This window comes from Urocitellus parryii, chromosome 15 (assembly GCF_045843805.1).
Source record: "Urocitellus parryii isolate mUroPar1 chromosome 15, mUroPar1.hap1, whole genome shotgun sequence".
Classification (NCBI taxonomy): domain Eukaryota; kingdom Metazoa; phylum Chordata; class Mammalia; order Rodentia; family Sciuridae; genus Urocitellus; species Urocitellus parryii.
In genome coordinates this window covers 53,256,124-53,276,235 of record NC_135545.1, presented here as the reverse complement: position 1 = coordinate 53,276,235, position 20,112 = coordinate 53,256,124, and the positions used below count along the sequence as shown (strand labels likewise).

The window sequence follows — 20,112 nt, the reverse complement described above, 5'->3', positions numbered from 1 at the left end:
GCAGGAACATTCGCTTTCGGAGCCGTAAAGCTGAGGGGCCTTGGACTCAGACTCCAGGAGCGCCGGCCCACCGCTCAAAGCCTGACTCCAGGCAGAGGTTCCCGCCCCTGGGTGCACCCTCGAGAGCTCCAAAGCACCAACGCCACAGACGGGCAGCGGAGGGGCGGTCTGCAACGTCGTCAACCAACTGCCGAGGAAGCACTCAAGGGTGGCTCTTCTTCCATTTATATGCCCACGTCACCAGAAGTGTCAGTTGGTACTGCTTTAGTCAAGGAAAACAAACAAACAAAAAACAAGCAACCCTCCCATGGGCCTGCATCACCCAGGCACAGGTTCTCCGAAGGGCAGGGGCAGAGTCGCCCAGAAGGGACAGGTGGTAAAGCGTCTGGCTGCCCCGCATCTCCCAAACGCCCTGGAAGACACGGATACTCGGCTCAATGTCGGCGATAGTGGTTGACAAGCTCTCTGCCGGAGCAGTGGTCGCGTGGGTTTTTAGCCGGAAGCCGGTCCCAACGTCCCGGCTCTCAGTCACTGCCGCAGGGTACCTGACACAGCGGGCTGTGTCACCGCCGCGGAAACCAGGGACCTTCCACTAGTCGGGAGGCGTGCGGCCGCGCAGAGCCTGTCGGGAGCACGCACGCCTCACGATCCCGGCTTTGTTGTACGTCACTTCCGCTGCGACTAGAAGTGGGCCCGCCCCCAGCGCGGCCGTAACCCAGGACAACGGCCGGGTGGCAACAAACTGTGTCGCTCTAACCCGCCGGCCGGGACTAGCTGCTCCGGGGCCTTCCATCCTGCCTACTCCCTAATGAAGGTGTGAGCGGCCGCGTCCCCGACCCAGGGGCAAGGCCCCGGACCCTTCCACGGGCAGCGGAGAGAGGCCCTGCCCCGTTCGCAAGGAAGCGACCCTCAAGCAGGGAAGCAGAAGAGAGGTACTGCGGTCTGGGACTGGACCGGCGCAGAAGGGGCGGGGCAGTGGGAGGAGCCAGCGGAGGGCGGAGCCCTGGGCGGGATCCAGGGAGGAGCTAGTGCCGTAAGCCCGGCCCTTGTGAAGGAAGGACGGTCGTCTAGTGGCACGGTAGGCGCTGCTGAGGAAGGGGCGGGGCTCGGTGAGGAGGCGGGCCGGCCTGGGAGGAGGAGGGTCTGTGCGGAGAGTGGGGTCTGCGGGCGCTGTGAGGAGCGGCACCCGGCTGGGAGCTGACGGGTCAGGTCCCACGTGGGCCGTGTGTCTTGGCTTGTGCTTTCCCCTGTGCAGTGGGAGAGCTCTGGAGACGCACGTCGCTTTACCGTGTTAGTCCCGCGTAGGCACTTAGTGAATTAAAGATGTGAGTCGAAAAGGCGGAGGAGTTGGAGTAGAAAAGGTCAGATCTGGAGGATGGTTGCAAAGACCCCGCTCCTAGGAAGGAGTCTAGGATTAATCCCGGCATCTGTGCCCCGTAGGCATATGATAAGCATAGGCACAGTTAATTTACACGGGAAGATAGTATTTGTAGTTGAAAATATGAACAAATTGTGCAAACTGGGAGGTGCATGTGTAGGACTTTGGGGCAGAGGCCCAACTCCTGTGTTCCAAAACTATTTATAAGTTAGACTGGAGTCCCATTGGCATTTTTCTGTAGAATCTCTTACCAGAACGGGATGCCCAGGCGTTTTTAATCGGTTCATATGCATGAAGCAGAGCCCTATATTAAACTTAATTTCTGTCCTGGCTAACAGTGTTTATATTCATATATTTATTCATTCATCATACGGACTGACAGAAATTAGACTCGCTGAAATTTTGATGATAGATTCAAGGTTCCTTCAAACTTGTAGCTTCTAAGAAAATGAGGTCTAGAAGCAATGAGTGTAGAGCCAGTGAGGAGTTGGGGCAAGGTGGTAGGGAGTTTTGAGGAATTACAGACTGCTTTTCACTTAAATACCCTGGGTTTTGGCGTCTCTTTGCTCTTCAACATTTTTCCCACTATTAATAGATTAGGAATGTATCAACCAGGTGCAGGAATGTAAGGTAAGGCATTGTAATCTGACTATATTGACAAAGGTAAAATATGGCATGTTCGCTACCACTCATTTATTTTGTGCAGTCATCATTAATCACACAACTTTTTTCCTGCAATGGTCAGGTTTCAAGATCCTTCTCATCTATAGGTAGCCACTGGTTGTTTGGCATTTATAATTCTTAATCTATTCTTCATTCTTCATATAGACAATAAATATAAGAAAATTAGTAGATTAATATAAAGAAACACTCCTACAACTCTTGGTAAAGTTTTTTTTTTTAAGTTAGAATTACCTAAATTAATGGATCTAAAATCCTGTAGATGATATTTAGAAGTGTAGGCCAGGCAGTTGTGAGGTGAATTTGTAGCTGGCTTAGTAATTAGTAAATGCTCAAGTGGAAGGGATCCACAGGGCGTTTTCCTTGTTTTTCAACATTTTTATCAGTGATGTAGATGAAAAAGATACAGCAGGTATGCTGGTCAAATTAAAGGAGTTTAAAGCAGAAAGGAATGTACAAATTCAAGGATCTCAGAGTTAGATTCTAAATTATCTAAGCAGATTAGTTGATGGTCCAAAACAAAGAAGGGGAAATTTTATAAAAATCTGATATATTTGGAGGCTATATCTAGCTAGAAAAAAGGAAGGAAAGAGAGAGGGAAAGAGAAGGAGAGAAAACAAAAGCATGAAATAGAGCGAAGACTGGGACTGTAAACCTTTTATGGGAAAAAAATCTTGAAGTTGTAGTTGACCTCACTCTTCGTGTTAATCAAGATTCGGATATAAATGGGCCTGGTGGTGCAGGCCTGTAATCCCAGAGTCTCAGGTGGCTGAGGCAAGAGTATCACAAATTCAAGGCCAGCCCCAGCAACTTAGTGAGGCTCTAGCAACTTGGTGAGAACTTGTCTCAAAAAAAAAAAAAAAAAAAAAAAAAGGTGTGGGGGGGATGTTGCTGAGGATTTAAGTGCCCCTGGGTTTAATCATCAGTATAAAAAGAGATTGGGATATAGCTATTTATTTATTTATTTATTTATTTTTAGTGGTGGTGGTGGTCCAAGGAATTGAACCCAGAGTGCTTTGCCATTGAGCTATATCCCCAGTCTTTTTTATTCTTGCTTTTAAATTTTGAAACAGGATCTAAAGTTGTTGAGACTGGCCTCAAACTTGAGATCCTACTGCCTCAGCCTTGGGATTATAGGTGTGTGACATTGTGGCAAATATATAGCTTTAAAAAATCTAGCTATATTTTTTGGTTTTTTTTTTTTTGGGTGTGTTTTTAACTGGTATTTAGTAATATTTAATTAATAGGTGTAGATTTCAGATCAAAGGGAGTTAGGTTTCAAAATAAGTGCTTCTATTCAGACCATATTTGAAGTATTACCCTCATTTTCAGGCACTACATTTTAAGAAAGATATTGATACACAATTGTGCATCTTTAAGATGTTGAGGAATTTGAGATGTGTGTCTGCAGAAATGCTAGCTTACCTCAGATATTTTCAGGACTGTTATTTGGGAAGAATACCCAGAACCAAAGGGCAAAATTTGCAGACTTGCAGATGTTTTAAGATTATTCTTACCTTGAAATTGTTAGTGGAATGAAAAAAGATACTTGTAAAGTAATGAGCTCTAAGTAGTACTTAAGCAGAAATAATTAAGCTGAATTATTATTGTATTAGTTTTCTGTTTTTGCCACATTCTCTGTTTAGGATCTCTCAAGGCTGAAGTCAAGTATCAGCCAGCCTAGGTACTTAACTGGAGGTCCTGCAGAAGAATCCACTTCAGAGACAGACTGTTGACTGAATTCCGTGTCTTGCAGTTGTAGAACTGAGTTTCCCACTTAATTCCTCATTGTCATCCAGGGACTGCTCTCAGCTCTTACATGCTGCCTACATTCATGTAAACCCTGTTTTCCTAATCTCTCAATTTGAATCATAATATCTAGAAATTCTGTGGTGATGGTGTTAGGAACTTGTTAAGTGTTGGTTGTCCTTCCTTCCCTCGAGCTTACCTTTTTCAGTGTAGCTTCCTAAGAAATGAGACTCAGCTGAGTGCCTGGTCTTGTAGCAGCCCAGCATCTCTGAAGACCCCTCCTACATTTTGGCGATATTACCGCATTATGAGTATGCACCTCAAGGTAGAACAGGACACTCACAGCCCTCACGCTTCTGAGCCAGGATTCCAGCATGTGACTTGGTTTACACCAGTTAGATCCTCACAATACACGCAGTGACAAACGAATAACAAGAAGTGGTCTTTTGCAGTGGAGTGAAAGAAAATTCTATTCTGATGACAGCAGATGCACTTGATGCCTTAGGGCTGGAGGTGGCAGAGTGTTGGGTTCCATTCCAAGTGTCTTCTGAGAGCTGAATCCCTGACTTAATTGTATTGAGTGATGTAGTTGGGCATTGTTAACAAACTTACAGCTTCATAGTTCTGGCTCTGTGACATGCTCCTTTCCTGGAGCCATCTAGTAACCTTTGATAATTTTTCTTTTCTTATTAAAGACCAGTGAGGATTCGGTGTCTATATCTAAGGGCCCCAGCTAATAAAAATTTACACTTCCAGTTTGAGGTCTCAGATTCCCAGATAAACATAACAGTTATGTAAGGATAATGTGTTATATTTATATGCACTTCATAGTTTATAAAGAGCTCTCAGGAATTAGTATTTATTTATTTGGTTGTTTCGTGGTGCTGGAGGTTGAATGCAGGGCATTGTACTTGCTAGGTAAGCTCTTTACCATTAAGCTGCACCTCTAGCCCCAAATGTAAATTTTCATCTTTAACTCAAACTGTTTCCAAAGTATGCCTTTCCTATTAGCAACTGTCTACACTTGCTAATATATTTTTAACCTTTACCAATGTGTTAAATATGCTGTTACTCTCATTATGGGTTTCCTTTTTTTATTTTTAAAATCATTATATAGTAAAAGTGATATTCTTGTTGCAGAGGTCTTATGAACCTTATGAATTTTAACTTGTATAAACACCAATCTCAATACCATCACTATAGTTATTTATTTTTTTTTAGAGAATGACATAGGAATGGAACGTGCACTCTTTTATACTATACAGCATACAGCATAACTTTTTGGGACTGGCTTCTTTTGCTCACCTTACTATCTTTAAGACTGATGAATGTGGGCTGGGGATGTGGCTCAAGCGGTAGTGCGTTCGCCTGGCATGCGTGTGGCCCGGGTTCGATCCTCAGCACCACATACCAACAAAGATGTTGTGTCCGCCAAGAATTAAAAAAATAAATGTTAAAAATTCTCTCCCTCTCTCTCTCTCTCTCTCTCTCTCACACACACACACACACTCTCTCTCTCCTCTCTCACTCTCTCTAAAAAAAAAAAAAAGACTGATGAATGTTTTACACATATAAAGAGTCTGTTTCTTCTTATTGCTAAGTGGTGGTCCATTATATGGGTGCACTACAATTCCTTTGCCTCTTGACTCACTCAGGTACATTTGAGTTTTTTCCAGTTTAGAATGATTATGGATGGGGTTTTTGGAATACCCGTGTACAGATTTTTGTATGAGCACACTTCTATAGAATGGAAAAACAGGAATAGGAATTCTGGGTAGTATCATGAAAGTATGTCTGTCTTCTTTTATAAGAAGTTGCTGAATGGTTTTATGGAGAGGCTATGCCATTTTGCATTCCCCCCCCCCAGCATTTTATAAAAATTCTGGTTGCTGTAGGTGGTATTTTAGCCATCTTAATGTAGTGGTTTTAATTTGTATTTTCTTAATGACTAAGAAAATACTGTCTTTTCATGTACTTATTTACCTTGATTAATATCCTTTTTGGTGAAGTGTCTGTTAAAGTATTTTGTCCATTTTTTACTTGGAAAATTAATTTTTAAATTTTAATTTGTATTTCCCCCCCCCCATTGTTTGCAGAGTTCTTTACATATTCTGGATAGAAGGCCTTTGTCAAATAAATGATTGTTAAATAAATTTTCCCAATCTGCAACTTGGTTATTTTTTTCATTCTCCCTCCCTCCCTCCCTCCCTCTCTCTCTCTCTCTTTTTAAGTATTTTTAGTGGTAGTTGGGCACAATATTTTTATTTATTTATTTTTGTGTGGTGCTGAGGATTGAACCCAGTGCCTCACATGTGCTAGGCAAATGCTCTACCACTGAGCTACAACTCCAGCCCTTTTCATTCTCTTAACAGAACCTACAGCAGAACAAAAGTTCTTAATTTTGATGAAGACCAATATATTGTTCTTTTTCTTTTATGGATCATGCTTTTGGGGTCATGTTCTAAGCACACTTAGCCTATCATAGAGAGTCATGAAAATTTTCTTCTAGAAGCTATGTAGTTTTCTTATATTTTTGATCCATTTTTTTTTTAAAGAGAGAGTGAGAGAGGAGAGAGAGAGAGAGAGACAGAGAGAGAGAGAGAGAGAATTTTTAATATTTATTTTTTTTTAGTTCTCGGCGGACACAACATCTTCGTTTGTATGTGGTGCTGAGGATCGAACCCTGGCCGCACGCATGCCAGGCGAGTGCGCTACCGCTTGAGCCACATCCCCAGCCCCTTGATCCATTTTGAATTAGTGTTATTTTTGCTTATGCATGGTCAATTATTGCAACACATTAGTTGAAAAGGGTATCCTCTCTGTATGTAATTGTGTAATTATTTTTTTGGGCTTTTGTAAAAAACCAAGTAACCATTTTTGTTTCTGGACTCCATATTCTGGCCCATTGATCTTTGTGTCTGTTCCTTTATCAATGCCATGGTACTGTTTTTATCACTTTTTGGTAATTCTTAGACCTGGGTAATGTGATTGCTTGCTCCACTTTTTATTCTCTTCAAATAATTCAAAATGTTTTTCTTTAAAAATTTTGATCTAGGGGCTGGAGTTGTGGCTCAGTGGTAGAGCACTTGTCAGGCATGTGTGAGGCTCTGGGTTCGATCCTCATCACCACATATAAATAAAGAACCATTTACAACTAAAAAATATTTTAAAAAAATAAAAATTTTGATCTATTTATGAGCCATTGTATTTTCATATAGAGTATGAAAAAAATTTCAAGAACAGCCTTATAATGTTCTAAGCACATAGTCTTATTGTCCCAGTATCTAGTACTTCCCTTTCCCAGAGACTCTGGACCCTATTTTAAGGGTAATAAAAGTCCAAATTGTAGGTAGTGATATTCACAGTACACGTAGGTCATCTTCTTTGTCACCGCTGATGATAGTAGTACTAGTCACCAAGATCTGGCTTTTTTCACTTTTGGGAGATGGAAGAGGAAGTATATCATCTCTGCTTCTCAATAAAGTTAGGCAGTGCCCTGTGCTTTGTTCCAGCTAATGACATGTGACCTAAAGTCATGAGTTACTTCCTGGAAGAAACATCTAAGCCTTTGTCCTTCTCATGTATGCCATCACATTCCCCCATCATGGCTGGCCATGTTTTCCAGTGATGGAAGCTCCCTCCTCCAGAATGAGGACAAGGTGGAACTGAGTCCTGGACATTACACAGTGGACATATAGCATGAGTTAGAAATAAACTTGTGCTTTTTTTTTTTTTTTAACCATTGTAAAAGAATTTGAGCTGCTTGTTATTGCAGCATATCCTCAGCTACCTTGACTAGTACTAGATAGCTGAGGCCAAGAGCTGGTAACCATGCCAGATTGAGTAATGCTCTGGTAAGGCTGCCAGGGCCACCTTTTTCAAAAAGGACCTGTCTGCTCAAGTCATATCTAGGACAAACAAAGAAATAAAAAAAGAAAATAAGCAACAAAACTTGAATTTACTTTATAGATCCATTTCTAACTTTGGTTTCATTAACATGGTAAAGGAACCATCATATTGCCTTCTTTATTAAAACAATACAATTTATACAGAGAAAAGCAAAGGCCTTCTCTGTGCTACATACCATACTCCCTTCCTGCTTGTTTCTTCTCTTTAGCTACTAGCCTTTCTGGAACTTGTGTTCTTGGTTCGGTGGTCTTCTTTTTGCAGTGGTTTTTCTTTGGGCAGCATCATTTATTTGTAAATGGTAGATATGTTCACTATTTTAGTTTATGTTGATTTTTCCTCCCCCTCCGGTTTTAACTTTTATATGATATATGGGAGAAGGTGTGTCCTGTTGATGTGCCTCTACTATTGACTGGTAGCTGATAGAAGTCTTTGCTCATTTGAGAAGCAAGACACTTTGTACCTTAAGTTATAGATCGACTATGGTGTTAAAATTGTGGTTTTACATTTTTGCTAGATGTAAAAGAAAGAGGCGTTCATAAAGAATCTGTACCTTTTGGTTCATTTACAAACTAAGTGATCTTAACATAGTGTCAAAGATCCAGATGGTAGTGTCTGTGTTTCCAGCTCTTTCCTTGGCAGTTCAGTATATTCATTGAGAAGACCTTGTGACTCTGACTTAAGAATAATTGGAATTATTCATGGAGTTAACTTCCCTTCTTAAACACTATTATCTGACTAGGTGTACACCTGTTCTTTTCTAGTAAGTCTTTGTTCATGGTCTTTACTCCAACTTAAAATTCTACAAACCGTGTTCTCTCTCCTTTGACACCTTTATTTCAGTTTGCTTAAGGTCAAAATTCATTGTACCCTGGCTTCTACCATTATTCCATGTTTCATTTCTTGAACCACTCTGATAACAATGGCTTAACTTTTTTTTTTATTATGGAAAATCTCACACATAAGAATAGAGTAGTACAGTTAAATCTCATGTCCTCATACTCATCCACATAAAAAGAATTCATGACACTTTTGTTTCATCATTCCCTCTCAGAGCATAACCTCCTACCTCATCTGGCTTATGTTTTTTTTTTTTTTCATTCATTTATTTCTTTATTTTTTAGTTTTCAGTGGACACAACATCTTTGTATGTGGTGCTGAGGATCGAACCCGGGCCGCACGCATGCCAGGCGAGCGTGCTACCGCTTGAGCCACATCCCCAGCCCTCATCTGGCTTATGTTAATAAGATATTTTTAGAGTTCTCTGGCTGATCATTTTCTTTCTGTTTCTGTGTTTAAATGCTTCTAGAAGACTATTTTCTAGATCATGGTGAATTTCCACAGGCTATTTTTCTTAGACTGTTATTCACCTTCTCTATTTCATTTCCATATATCTTAAGTTCTTTGATCAGTTTATCTTTGGACATGAACTCCAGAGCCTGGAGCTCAGTCAGCACTTTCTCTGTACTTGTGGGTCTAGTCCCTTACGTAGCTTGTGTGATGGAGTTTAATACCTTCTAGCCTACATGCGTGCCTTTCTACGTGTGCTCAGATCCTAGAGTTCTGCAGATACATTTCCCCAGGAACCACTTTTACTGTGGTATTTGAGTTTTCTCGATGTGATATAAAACAGTTGATGGACTTTGATGTATCCCTTTTACTAGTCATTCTCAAACTGAATCAGTGGAAGCCAAGAAGTAGAATGGCATGAGCTCTTGATTTCCTTGAAATCTGTTAATTAGGTACAATTTTACTATCAGAAAATATTATATCAATTTAGATTTCTGCATCCAACATAAAAATAAAATGGTATACAATTAGTAAGAAATTGCAGATCTATTCTTTTAGTCAATCTATGCTTTTTGTACATTTCTATTTGTTATCTGTTAACTTGTGATAGAAGACAAGAACCTGTAATAAAACTTGATGGTACATTTATAGGAGGAAAACTGACATTAAGACTATTATGTACACCAACTGAATTTTTAAAAAATTAAAACCACTGACTATTTTCTTTTTTATATTTATTTTTTAGTTGTAATTGGACACAATACCTTTATTTATTTATTTATTTTTATGTGTTGCTGAGGATTAAACTCAGGGCCTCACGTGTACTAGGTGAACACTTTACTGTTGAGTCACAACTCCAGCCCCACTGATACTGTTTTCTAGTTGTGTAATACCTTGATTGTCTGAAGTAGCATCCAGTGATCTGGTGTGCAGAAATCTGACCTTTTGACAAACACTACTATGTTTTCTAATGTCAAAAAAGTTAATATAGATCCTTATGATTCTCCATTAAATGAGCAAAGTGCTTATTATAACAGTATTTATAACAAATATATAAAGTGCTCATAACCATTCCTGGCATATAGTAAGAGCTATAAGTTTTATTGTTAAATTTCTTTTGCTACTAGGTAATAGAACGTGACTAACTTCTCTTCTGGTACCCTATTGGGGACCAATTTCTGCTGCAGAATAGGGGCTTCCCTGATATCGTATCAGGTAAGTATCTTTGGACATTCTACTTATTTCCAATATGCTATAAAGGGAAATGAACATAATGTTCTTCCTTTGTCTGTGTATAGTTTCTCAGATTTTTCACTTGACATATGAGAAGTAGTTGAAGGAGCTGGAGATAGTTACCAGGATGAGAGAAGAGCAGATGCATGGAACCATTTAATAGGGCTACTGTGATGTTGAGACAGTGGGCAGTCTCTGGATTGAGTACTCCTAACCCTTTTGTGCTGATAGGCCACTTTGTGATTCTGGTGCAGGCATTTTCAGAGGCATCAGACCAAGGACCACTGGGTGGAAGATGTTGATGGGGCCTGGGAACCAGTGTTGGTTCAGGTTAAGGAAAAATTTTCTACCCAAGCAGCCATTCTCCAACTTATTATTATTATTATTATTATTATTATTATTATTACTACTACTACTACTACTACTACTACTACTACTACTGGGGATCAAACCTAGGAGCATTTTATCTCTGAGCTATATATGCTGCACTTTTTATTTTATTTTGAGATAGTCTTGCTAAGTTGCTTAGACTAGAGTCAAACTTAGGATTCTCCTGCCTCAGCTTCCTGAGTAGCTGAGATTACAGGCATGTGCCACCATGCCTGATTAACTTTGTTGGTCTTTAGAATCATGTAGGTTATTTTTTAAAATCCCATCATCTAGCCAGATGTGGTGGCATGCATCTAAGCTACTTGAGAGTCTATCTTGAACCCAGGAGTTTGAGGCCATCCTGGGCAACATAGGGAGACTCGGTCTCAAACAAAAACAACAACAAACCTAGTATCTATGCTCCACCAAGACCAATTACAATCAGTCTTTGGCTAAGGTCTTAAATTCAGTTTTTTTTTTTTTTTTAAATAAAGCTCCCTGTGATTCCAAAGTATAGCCAAGCTGAGTGCATTGTTATTCCAGCTACTTGGGAGGCTGAAGCAGGAGGATTGCAAGTTTTTTTTTTTTTTTTTTTTTTTTTTGGAATCCCATGCATTTATTCAAAAGATTTTATAGAAAAATACCACAGCATTGAAATATGTTCATAATATATAATGTGAAAAATTAGGTTAACAACTTGTACAACATCACTTTACTTCTAAAAAAAACAGCATACATTTTAAAATATATTTCAACATAGAATAACAAAGGAAAGACTACACCAAAATATTAACAATGGTTATCTCTAGGTTGTATAATTGTGGGGGCTGGAGTTATTTTTATTTTCTTCTAGGATTGCAAGTTTGAGGCCAGTCTTGGCAATTTAGCAAGACCGTGTCTCAAAATAAGGACTTGTGATGTAGTTCAAAGGTAAAGAATCTGTGGGTTCAATCTCCACTACCAAAACACAACAAAATAAAACAAAATGAAAAACAAAACCCCCGCTAGTTTGAGACCAATAAATTAGAGAAATTTGTCATTGGAACAGGCTAAGTATTAAGCACCTTGTCAGTGAAGATAATCCAAGCACAGAACATTCTTCTTATTGATCTGTACATCCTAACCGTACTTAATCTCTCCTAAACAGCATCTGTGCCTTTTCTACATTAACCTCAAGCTTAAACTTATTTCACTATTTATAAATGACTTTGCTTTTAAGACATATCACTGGGGACTTACACCTTGCTTTCAACCACTGAGAGGACATTTTCTTTCAAACTGTATACTTGTTAAGTCTATGTTCATTAGTCTATGGAGGTTCCCTGGTACACATGCGTTTGTAATTTGGAACAGAACAAGGTATGAGTGTGCTTGTAGAAGCTTCTTGGGGCCGGCAGTGTCTGAAGTGAAACTTTGAAATGTGAATGGATCCAGCTGGTTAGCACAATCTGTCTTATTTAATCATCTTTCTATTTATAAATACATGCTTTTAGCTTTTAGTCACTTACAGCATTTTTTCCTTTTACATTATGTTCATTTCCCTTTATATCATATTGGAAATGAGTATATTGTCCAAAGATACTTGCCCTTCCAAAGGTAAACAGAACTTTATTACCATTAATATGCCACTTTAAGCCTTTATGAAAAAGCCACATAGTAATTAAATAGATTTGTTATAATAAGTACTGATCTCTATCTCAACAGAAAATGAAAAAAGTGGGTTTTGGGCAGGAATCATGTTTGGGTAAGAGAAAGCAAGGTGAGAATCCCCAGGGCCATTGGTCTCCTCATAAACACTTCCCTGGGAAGATGTGGCTGCTCTGCAGCACTCAGGCTAGACCATTGATGGTCTCTGCATAGATTTTTGAGTTAATTTTCACTGCTCATTAGTCCCAAAAGGGCCCCTCTGTCTGAGGGAGGGTGCTGTGACCATTCCCCTTTTATAGATGGCCAGACAGATCCAGAAAAGTAACTTGTTCATGATCACACAGCTAGCAAATAACATTGGAACTATTAGGCTATGTGACACCAGATTCTGCTCCAGTCAGGATCAAAACTTTCCCTAACCCTTTGATTAGATTATCAATGCCAAGTCTCATTTTCCAACCTGGAAAAATGTCCACTAAGGATAGTATCTTTCCTGTCATCGTCATCACAGTCTCAGTGTTATTGACATTGTGGGTGCCTGCCTTGTGCACTCTAGGATGTTTAGCAGTATTTGCTGGCTGCTGCCTATTAGATGGCCCCACTTGTGACAACTACAGTGTCTCCAAATATTACCGCATGTCCCCTAAGGGACCACATCGATCTCAGTTCATAACCACTGCTCTAGGGATTATAATATACATCTTTATTTTTTATTCTGCTTAGAATTAGTATTGTACAACTTTATTGCAACATATAAATCCTTGAAATTGTATTTGTTTCCCACTACCATCCTTTGTTTTATGAACTATAGCTGTTTACATTATAAATCCTATAATAGGAAGTTTTAAATTTCGACTTAAATAGTCAAATGTATTTTGAAGAAATTAAGAGGAGAAAGAGGCTTCTGTGTTTTCCCATGTATTTGTAATTTCTGGCTTTCTTTATTCCTTCAAGAATTTCACATAATATTACAATTCTGTTCACTTTCTTATAGTGTAAGTTTGCTTCTTGAAACTAATTCTCTGTTTTTTGTTTATCCAGAAATGTGTATTTTGCCTTCTCTTTTTTTTTTTCTCCACTAGAGGCATGGGGGATTGAACCCAGGAGTAACTTCAGCCCTTTTTTAAATTTTTATTTTGAGGTAGGGTTTTGCCAAGTTGCCCAGGTTGATCCCGAACTTGGAATCCTCCTGCCTCAGCCTCTTGAATAGTTGAGATTACTAGTTGTGTGCTACTGCGCCTGATATTCCCTTCATTCTTTTTTCTTTTAGACTTTTTTTTCACCTTTATTTTATTTATTTTTATTTTTATGTGGTGCTGGGCCACAGAGCCACACTGAGCCACAGCCCCAGCCTCTGATAGGATCTTTATTTTTTAGGGTATTTTCACTGGTTATGAGTTTTGTGTGACCTGTCTATTTTCTTTTGCCATTTTTAAAACTTTTTTTTTAATTTTTAAAATGTTTTAATTAGTTATACATGACAGTTGGCATTTTAATGAAGTCATTCCACTCTCTGTGGCTTCTGTTTTTTTTTTTTTTTTTTTAAATATTTATTTATTTTTTAGTTCTCGGCGGACACAACATCTTTGTTTGTATGTGGTGCTGAGGATCGAACCCGGGCCGCACGCATGCCAGGCGAGCGCGCTACCGCTTGAGCCACATCCCCAGCCCGCTTCTGTTGTTTTTGATGAGAAGGTAGAAGTCATGTATTATTATTTCGTGTATGTGATGTGAAATTTTTCTCTATTTGGGGGATTTTTTTATCTTTGGCTTTTCAGAAATTTGACTCTCATGTGGCTAGGTATGGTTTTCTTTGTATTTATCCTTCTTGGATCCATGGAACTTATGTCTGTAATAGCTTTTAACATATCTGGAAAATTTCAGCCATAAGTTATGTTTTCAGAAAGTATTTCTGCCCTGTTCTCTTAAAATACAATTTATATGTATTTTAAACTTTTTTTTTTTTTAAACTTCAGGGGTACTTTACCACTGAGTCACATCCCTAACTCTTTACTTCTTACTTTGAGATACTAAGTTGCCCAGGCTGGCCTTGAACTTCGGAGCCTCCTGCTTGAACCTCCCAAGAACCAGCCACTGCACCTGGCTCTCTGTTCATTTTATAACTCTTTCTCTTTGTGTTTTTCACATTACGTGATTTCTGTTGACTCCTGTCATGTTTAGGGTTGTCATTAATAATGTGCTATTAATTTTTCTTTGAATTTTATATTTTTAAAATTTGGCGTTTTCATTTTCTTTTCTTCTTTCCTTTCCTTTCCTCCCCTTTCCCCTTTCTTTTTTCCAGTACGGGGGGTTGAACCAGGGGTGCTTTGCTTTACCACTGAACTACATCTCCTGCCTTTTTCAATTTTAAAAAATTTGAGACAGGGTCTCACTAAGTTGCTGAGAGTCTTGTTCAGTTGTTGAGGCTGACCACAAATTTGTGATACTCCTGCCTTGGCCTCCGTGTTGCTGGGATTATAGGCATGAGCAACTATACCTGGGCTTTGTGTTTTTATTTTTAATAAATGGTTTCCATTTCTCTACTACATTTCCAATTTGAATATATTTTCATTTATGTCCTTGAAAACAGTCACAGTAACTGTTTTAAAAGCCTGTCTGCTAGCTCAGTGAAAAAGCACATGAATAGCACATGCCAGACCCTGTGTTCAACCCCAACAGCCTGTGTGTTCCCATACACTCAATCCTGTCTGCTAATTTCCACAACTGGGTCATCTCAGGGGAAGTCACATTTTGTTTCTCTATGTGTCCTGTTGTTTTGGACTAAGTCTTGGGCATACACTGTAGCAACTCTGGATTTTATAATATTTCTCTGAAATATTAATTTTTAAAAATCTGGCAGTTATTTTGCCTGGACCTAAACTGTATACTCCATTTATATTTCAGGAGGGTAGCAACAGAAATTTCTGTTCAGTTCTTATCTGGGCTGCTTGGAATCTGAACCGTGCCTGTATAGTTCAGGGCTCAGCCAGAGCTTTGAGCAGAATTTCTGCATAGAATTTAAGGATACCCTATACTCTAGAAGGGACATTTCTCTCCCTTCTAGAATTTCCCTCACTCCCCTTTCCATTTGCTTTAGTTTTCCTGAACCCTGTCCCTTGGTTCTTCAAGACAATGCCTATCTTCAGACACCAAAAACCTGTAGAAAACGTGAAACGAACTCAGCCCATTTCCTTTTTCCAAGTCTAGACCCCCCTCCAGAGTCCTCCTGCTTTTTCATACTCTCCAGTGTCTTTGGGATTATTTTCTTTATTTTGTTCATTGTCTTAGTTGTTATGTTCTGGAAGGTTGGTTCAGTAGATATTTCTTTCTTTAGAAGAAGCCACAGCTGGCTTGATTTCTTTCCAGTTCTTTATTCTCCTTCTGCATTTCAGCCTTACTCGGGCTGATTTCTCTGATAGTCCATTTGGTCCCTTATGTACTGAAATGACATAAGCAGCTCCTAGGACTATACATTTTTTCTTTTGTGACTAGCAGGACAAAGAGAATATCTTTGTCCTGTCAGTCTGTGAAAAAAATTCTGTAATTCATTTTGTCAGGTGTGTGTGTGTGTGTGTGTTTTGCTGGGAATTGAACCCAAGGCCTTGCGCATGGTAAGGAAGTATTCTACCACTGAACTGCACTCCCACCCCTGTAATACATTTTGATTGAAAAAATTTTAAAAAGGCGTCATTTATAGGTGGTTTTTGGTAACTCAGTCTTGTGCAACTCTCATCATTGTCTAATTCTAGAACATTTTTATCACTCCAAAAAGAAGCCCCCTGACTTCCAATTTTTCCGCTTCTCATTCCCCTAGCAACCTTCATCTTTTTGTCTGTGAACTTATCTAATCCTGGATAATTTATATCACTGGATTCATGCAACATGTGGCCTTTTGAGTTTGTCTTCTTTCACTCAGCATGATGTTTTCAAGGTTCATCCATATTGTAGCATGTGGAATGTGTCAGAACTTCAGTGCTAGGGATTGAGCCCAGGGCCTTGCACATGTGGGATAAACTTTACCATTGAGCTATTGTTGGGTTTTATAATAATTTTGCTTCACTTAGTAAGGGGTTGTCAAACTGTTTTCTGAACATTTTCAAAAACAATTTTTCATCCCGACCAGCAATGCATGAAGGTCCTGATTTCTGTATATCCTTTCCAACACTTGTTTTGCCTTTCTTTCTTCTTTCCTTCACTAGCACTAGTAGAGTGGGGACATATGGGTAGAAGTTTGGGAAGGGGAATGAACTTAATGAACACTGCTTTGCCAGCTTCCTCAGTTGTTTAGGGATGCCCAAGCCAGTATGGAGGTATGTGGGGAAAGGGAGGAGGTGGCAGGTGGGAGTAGATAATCACATATCATACTCTTCTCTCAGAGACAGCCAATACTAAGGTTTTCCTGCCATCTTTTCTTCATTCCTAACTTTAGCTTTAATTACATTCAGTGGTATTTAATTAAAATTAGTTTTATCTTTCATAATGTCAGTAGTTGGCAATGGATGATTTTATAATATTTGTCCTTAGTCTTTTCCTGAATGCCTAAAAGATATTTCACCTGAGTTACTGAATTGCTTTAAAAATGAATATTGACGGGGTAAAAGCGGGAGTTCATAATCCACTTGAATCAAACCGTGTAATATGATGTATTAAGAACTATGTAATGTTATGAACGACCAATAAAAAAAAAAATAAAAATGAATATTGAAAACTAAGTGCAATCTGCATTTTCAAATTGCAGGAAGATGTTAAAAACTATTATCAACCATCCCAGTAATGGATCTCTGTCAGGAAAGTGAGACTCATTTAGAAAATAATGAAAATAATGAAATTCAAAGCACAGAAGAAACTGAACTAACCTTCACTTGTCCAGATGGAAAGAGTGAAAAGAATTATGTGTGTTCTCTTCTCAACATCAGTGATATTACGCTTGAAGACGATGAAAGAGCCACCAAGTTGGTTATGGGCACTGGCTGGGAAGAAGCCGTGAGTGTTGTCTTGCGCTGGGTCATGTCAGTATTCCATGCAGGCCCTTTCCCCAAAGTTGTGACTGTTCCCACAGCACGGGCAGTGGATGAACTGTGGAGCCTTGGAACAGAGGCAGAATCACTCGTGACAACAGCAGTGCCATTTTGGTGTCTGTGGCCACTTAGTATGTGGCCAGCTCAGGACTTAGTGCTCCTGGTACATTTGTTCATTCACTTCTTAGTAGCCATACCCCAAAAGTGAAATAATGTGCCAGAAGTCATCAGCCAGTCATTGGGCAAGGCAGGCTTGTTGCTCACTACTATGCTAAGCTCCCCAAGAGACCTGGAGGGCCTGTGCTTGAGAATCCTGTGTGTTTGTTCTTCATGTGTTCTTAGAATCAAGAGTGGAATCCTAAAGTTAAAACTGAAAGGAGACTGGTCAAATCCAAGGTTAAATGTGAGGTTGCCAGGTTTAGTAACTAGAAATACAGGACACTCAGTAAATTTCAGAGAAATTCAGAGAAACAGCATTTAATTTATTTAGCATTAAGTATATTGCAAATATGGTTTTATTTTTTACCTGGCAAACCCCACTTTCTTATTTTTTTGATACTGGGGATTGAACCCAGTGGCACTTTACCACTGACTGCATCCTCAGCCTTTCTTTTTAAAAATGTTTAGTTGTCAGTGGATCTTTATTTTTTAAATTTATTTATATGTGGTGCTGAGAATTGAACACAGTACCTCACACATGCTAGGCAAGCACTCTACTACTGAGCCACAACCCTAGCCTGAGGCTTTCTTATTTTTAAGACAGCATCCCACTACATTGCTTAAGGTTTTTGCTCAGTAGCCCAGGCTGAGCTTTGAATCCTCCTGCCTTAGCCTCCTGAGTCACTGGGTTTATAGTGGTACCCCTATTTTAACAGAGAACTCTCTAGCTAGGTTAGCCAGGGGACTAGAGGTTTGGGCACAGGTAGGCTCACAGGGCTCTTGTGCACCCAGGATGGGCCTCTGCTTGTTACTATCCTTCCAGCTTATCCAGGGAACAGTGTTTCTTCACATTTAAATGCTTGGAAGTGGAATAAAAATGAACAGTTTATTTATTAGTTTTTTTTAAATCATTACTGGGAATTGAACCAAGAGGTGCTTTATCACAGAGTACATCCCCAGTCCTTTTATTAGTATTTTGAGAGAGGGTCTTGCTAAGTTGCTGAGGCACACCTCAAACTTTTTCTGAAAAGAAATAGTCTGCTTATCAAAGTGTCTACTTACAAATATTATTGCCTACTGTTTTAGTATTAAAAGATACCATTGCTAGCATTTAGAATTAACATATACTATTATAAGTATTATTGCTCAGTGTGAGGCTAAAATAGGTATTAAAAGTTTTTTTTTTAAAGGTGAGTCAGTTTTAAGATAAAATTGGGCTGGGCATGGTGAAATACCTGTAATCCCAGTGACAAGGCAGGAGGATTGCAAGTTCAAGATCAATTTCAGAAATTTAATGAGGTCTTATGCAATTGAGTGAGACCCTGTCTCAAAATAAAAACATAAAAATGGCTGAGAATGTAGCTCAATGGTAAATTGGTTCAAATAAGACTGCCAAAACGGGGATGTGGCTAAAATTGGGGCATCTTTGTTGGGTAATTTGGCTTGAGAAGTAACATGCTGGTTTATTTGCAGGTCAAAGGCTGGGGAAAGGTTTCTCCAACTGCCTGCATGTGGCCAAGGAAGAAACTAAAAAAGGCGAGGGTAGGAGAAAGTGCCAATAGCAGCTGCTTATTCTGCATCAGCCTTGCCCAAGCGAGTCTGGAAGCCAGCCCTCCCACAGAGACCGGGAAATTGGAAGCAGGGGCTGTGGCTGAGGGGGGCCTTGAGAAGAATAGGAGCAGTACCCTCCAGAGTCAGGGGTCCTATCAACGTCCTACCACCACGTCCAGGGAGGTTAACAAAATTTGCTTTCCCTCCTATGTTCATGGAGAAAAAAAAAGCCTGCAAATCAAGGAGTTTATATGGTGCGTGGAAGACTGGGCCACCCTCGAGACTAATAGTGGCAAGGCCACTGGGAATCTAAGTGGAGGTGCCAACAGAGGGCTTTCCATCTCTGACTCCTTGACTTCCAAGGCCCTACTAGTTCTGCCTCCCCTAAAACCTTCACCCTCAAGCGGCTTGGAAATTCTGGGTAAGAAGAGTAAGAGCGTGACTTGGCAGCTGGAAGACAAGGTGCCGAGTGTGGAGAAGGATGAGTGTGTGGCTTGTGCACATGGATTGAAAACAGTGGATGGGAAAGATGAGAAAAGACCCCTTGAGGTGGCCAAGCTGAAGGTCCACGACACGCCACCTTTCCCTTCCCCAGCGCTCTGGACATCCCCGCTGGCTGATATTGAGCAGTGCTGCCTGCATTGGCCTTTCCTACCTGAGGAGAGCCCGCTGGGCCCTTCCAACCCAGTTCACTACCTTGCAACCTTACAGCTTTTGCAGAAACAGGAAGTGCAAAGCTACAAAGCCAAATTCAGAGCCAAGGAGCTGAGACCACCCAGAAACACCCAAAAGCATGTTCTTCCAGGGGCCAGGCAGGAAAACCGACCCCGAATGCTGGAGACCGAAATGTTCCCAAGACACCTCTTGCCGTCCCTCACAGTGAGCAGAGTTGTTATCCCCATTTCCACTCACAGATTCCTCTGACTTGTCACAATAGAAGTCCTTAAAAGAATCACTGCTTGAAATTCATTTGTCTATCTCCTCCTCCCTTCATATTCTTTCTCCTCTTCTATCACCATCCTTTTTTTTTTTTTTTTGTAGTAGAACCAGAGGAAATTGAACTTCTTTGGGTGTGTTTGGATTTATTCTCTAAAATCCCATGTTATCTACTTCTGCTGCTAATCCATTTAT

At 39.9% G+C, this 20,112-nt stretch overlaps 1 protein-coding gene across 3 annotated transcripts; it reads left to right on the top strand.

Annotated features, from left to right (window-relative positions):
• Positions 1 to 756: 756 nt before the first annotated feature.
• C15H16orf46 (chromosome 15 C16orf46 homolog) lies at positions 757 to 20,074 on the top strand. 3 transcript variants are annotated; one of them, XM_026393015.1, is made up of 4 exons: positions 757 to 932; positions 10,132 to 10,219; positions 16,992 to 17,236; positions 18,904 to 20,074. In XM_026393015.1, exons 3-4 carry the CDS (start codon positions 17,027 to 17,029, stop codon positions 19,903 to 19,905), a joined length of 1,212 nt encoding a protein of 403 aa, XP_026248800.1. In that variant the 5' UTR covers positions 757 to 932; positions 10,132 to 10,219; positions 16,992 to 17,026; the 3' UTR covers positions 19,906 to 20,074. The 3 variants fall into 3 exon arrangements, with proteins under 3 accessions (XP_026248800.1, XP_026248801.1, XP_026248802.1); XM_026393016.1 differs by lacking the exon at positions 10,132 to 10,219; XM_026393017.2 differs by lacking the exons at positions 10,132 to 10,219; positions 16,992 to 17,236 and having other exon boundaries at positions 824 to 932.
• The last annotated feature ends 38 nt before the right edge of the window (positions 20,075 to 20,112 follow it).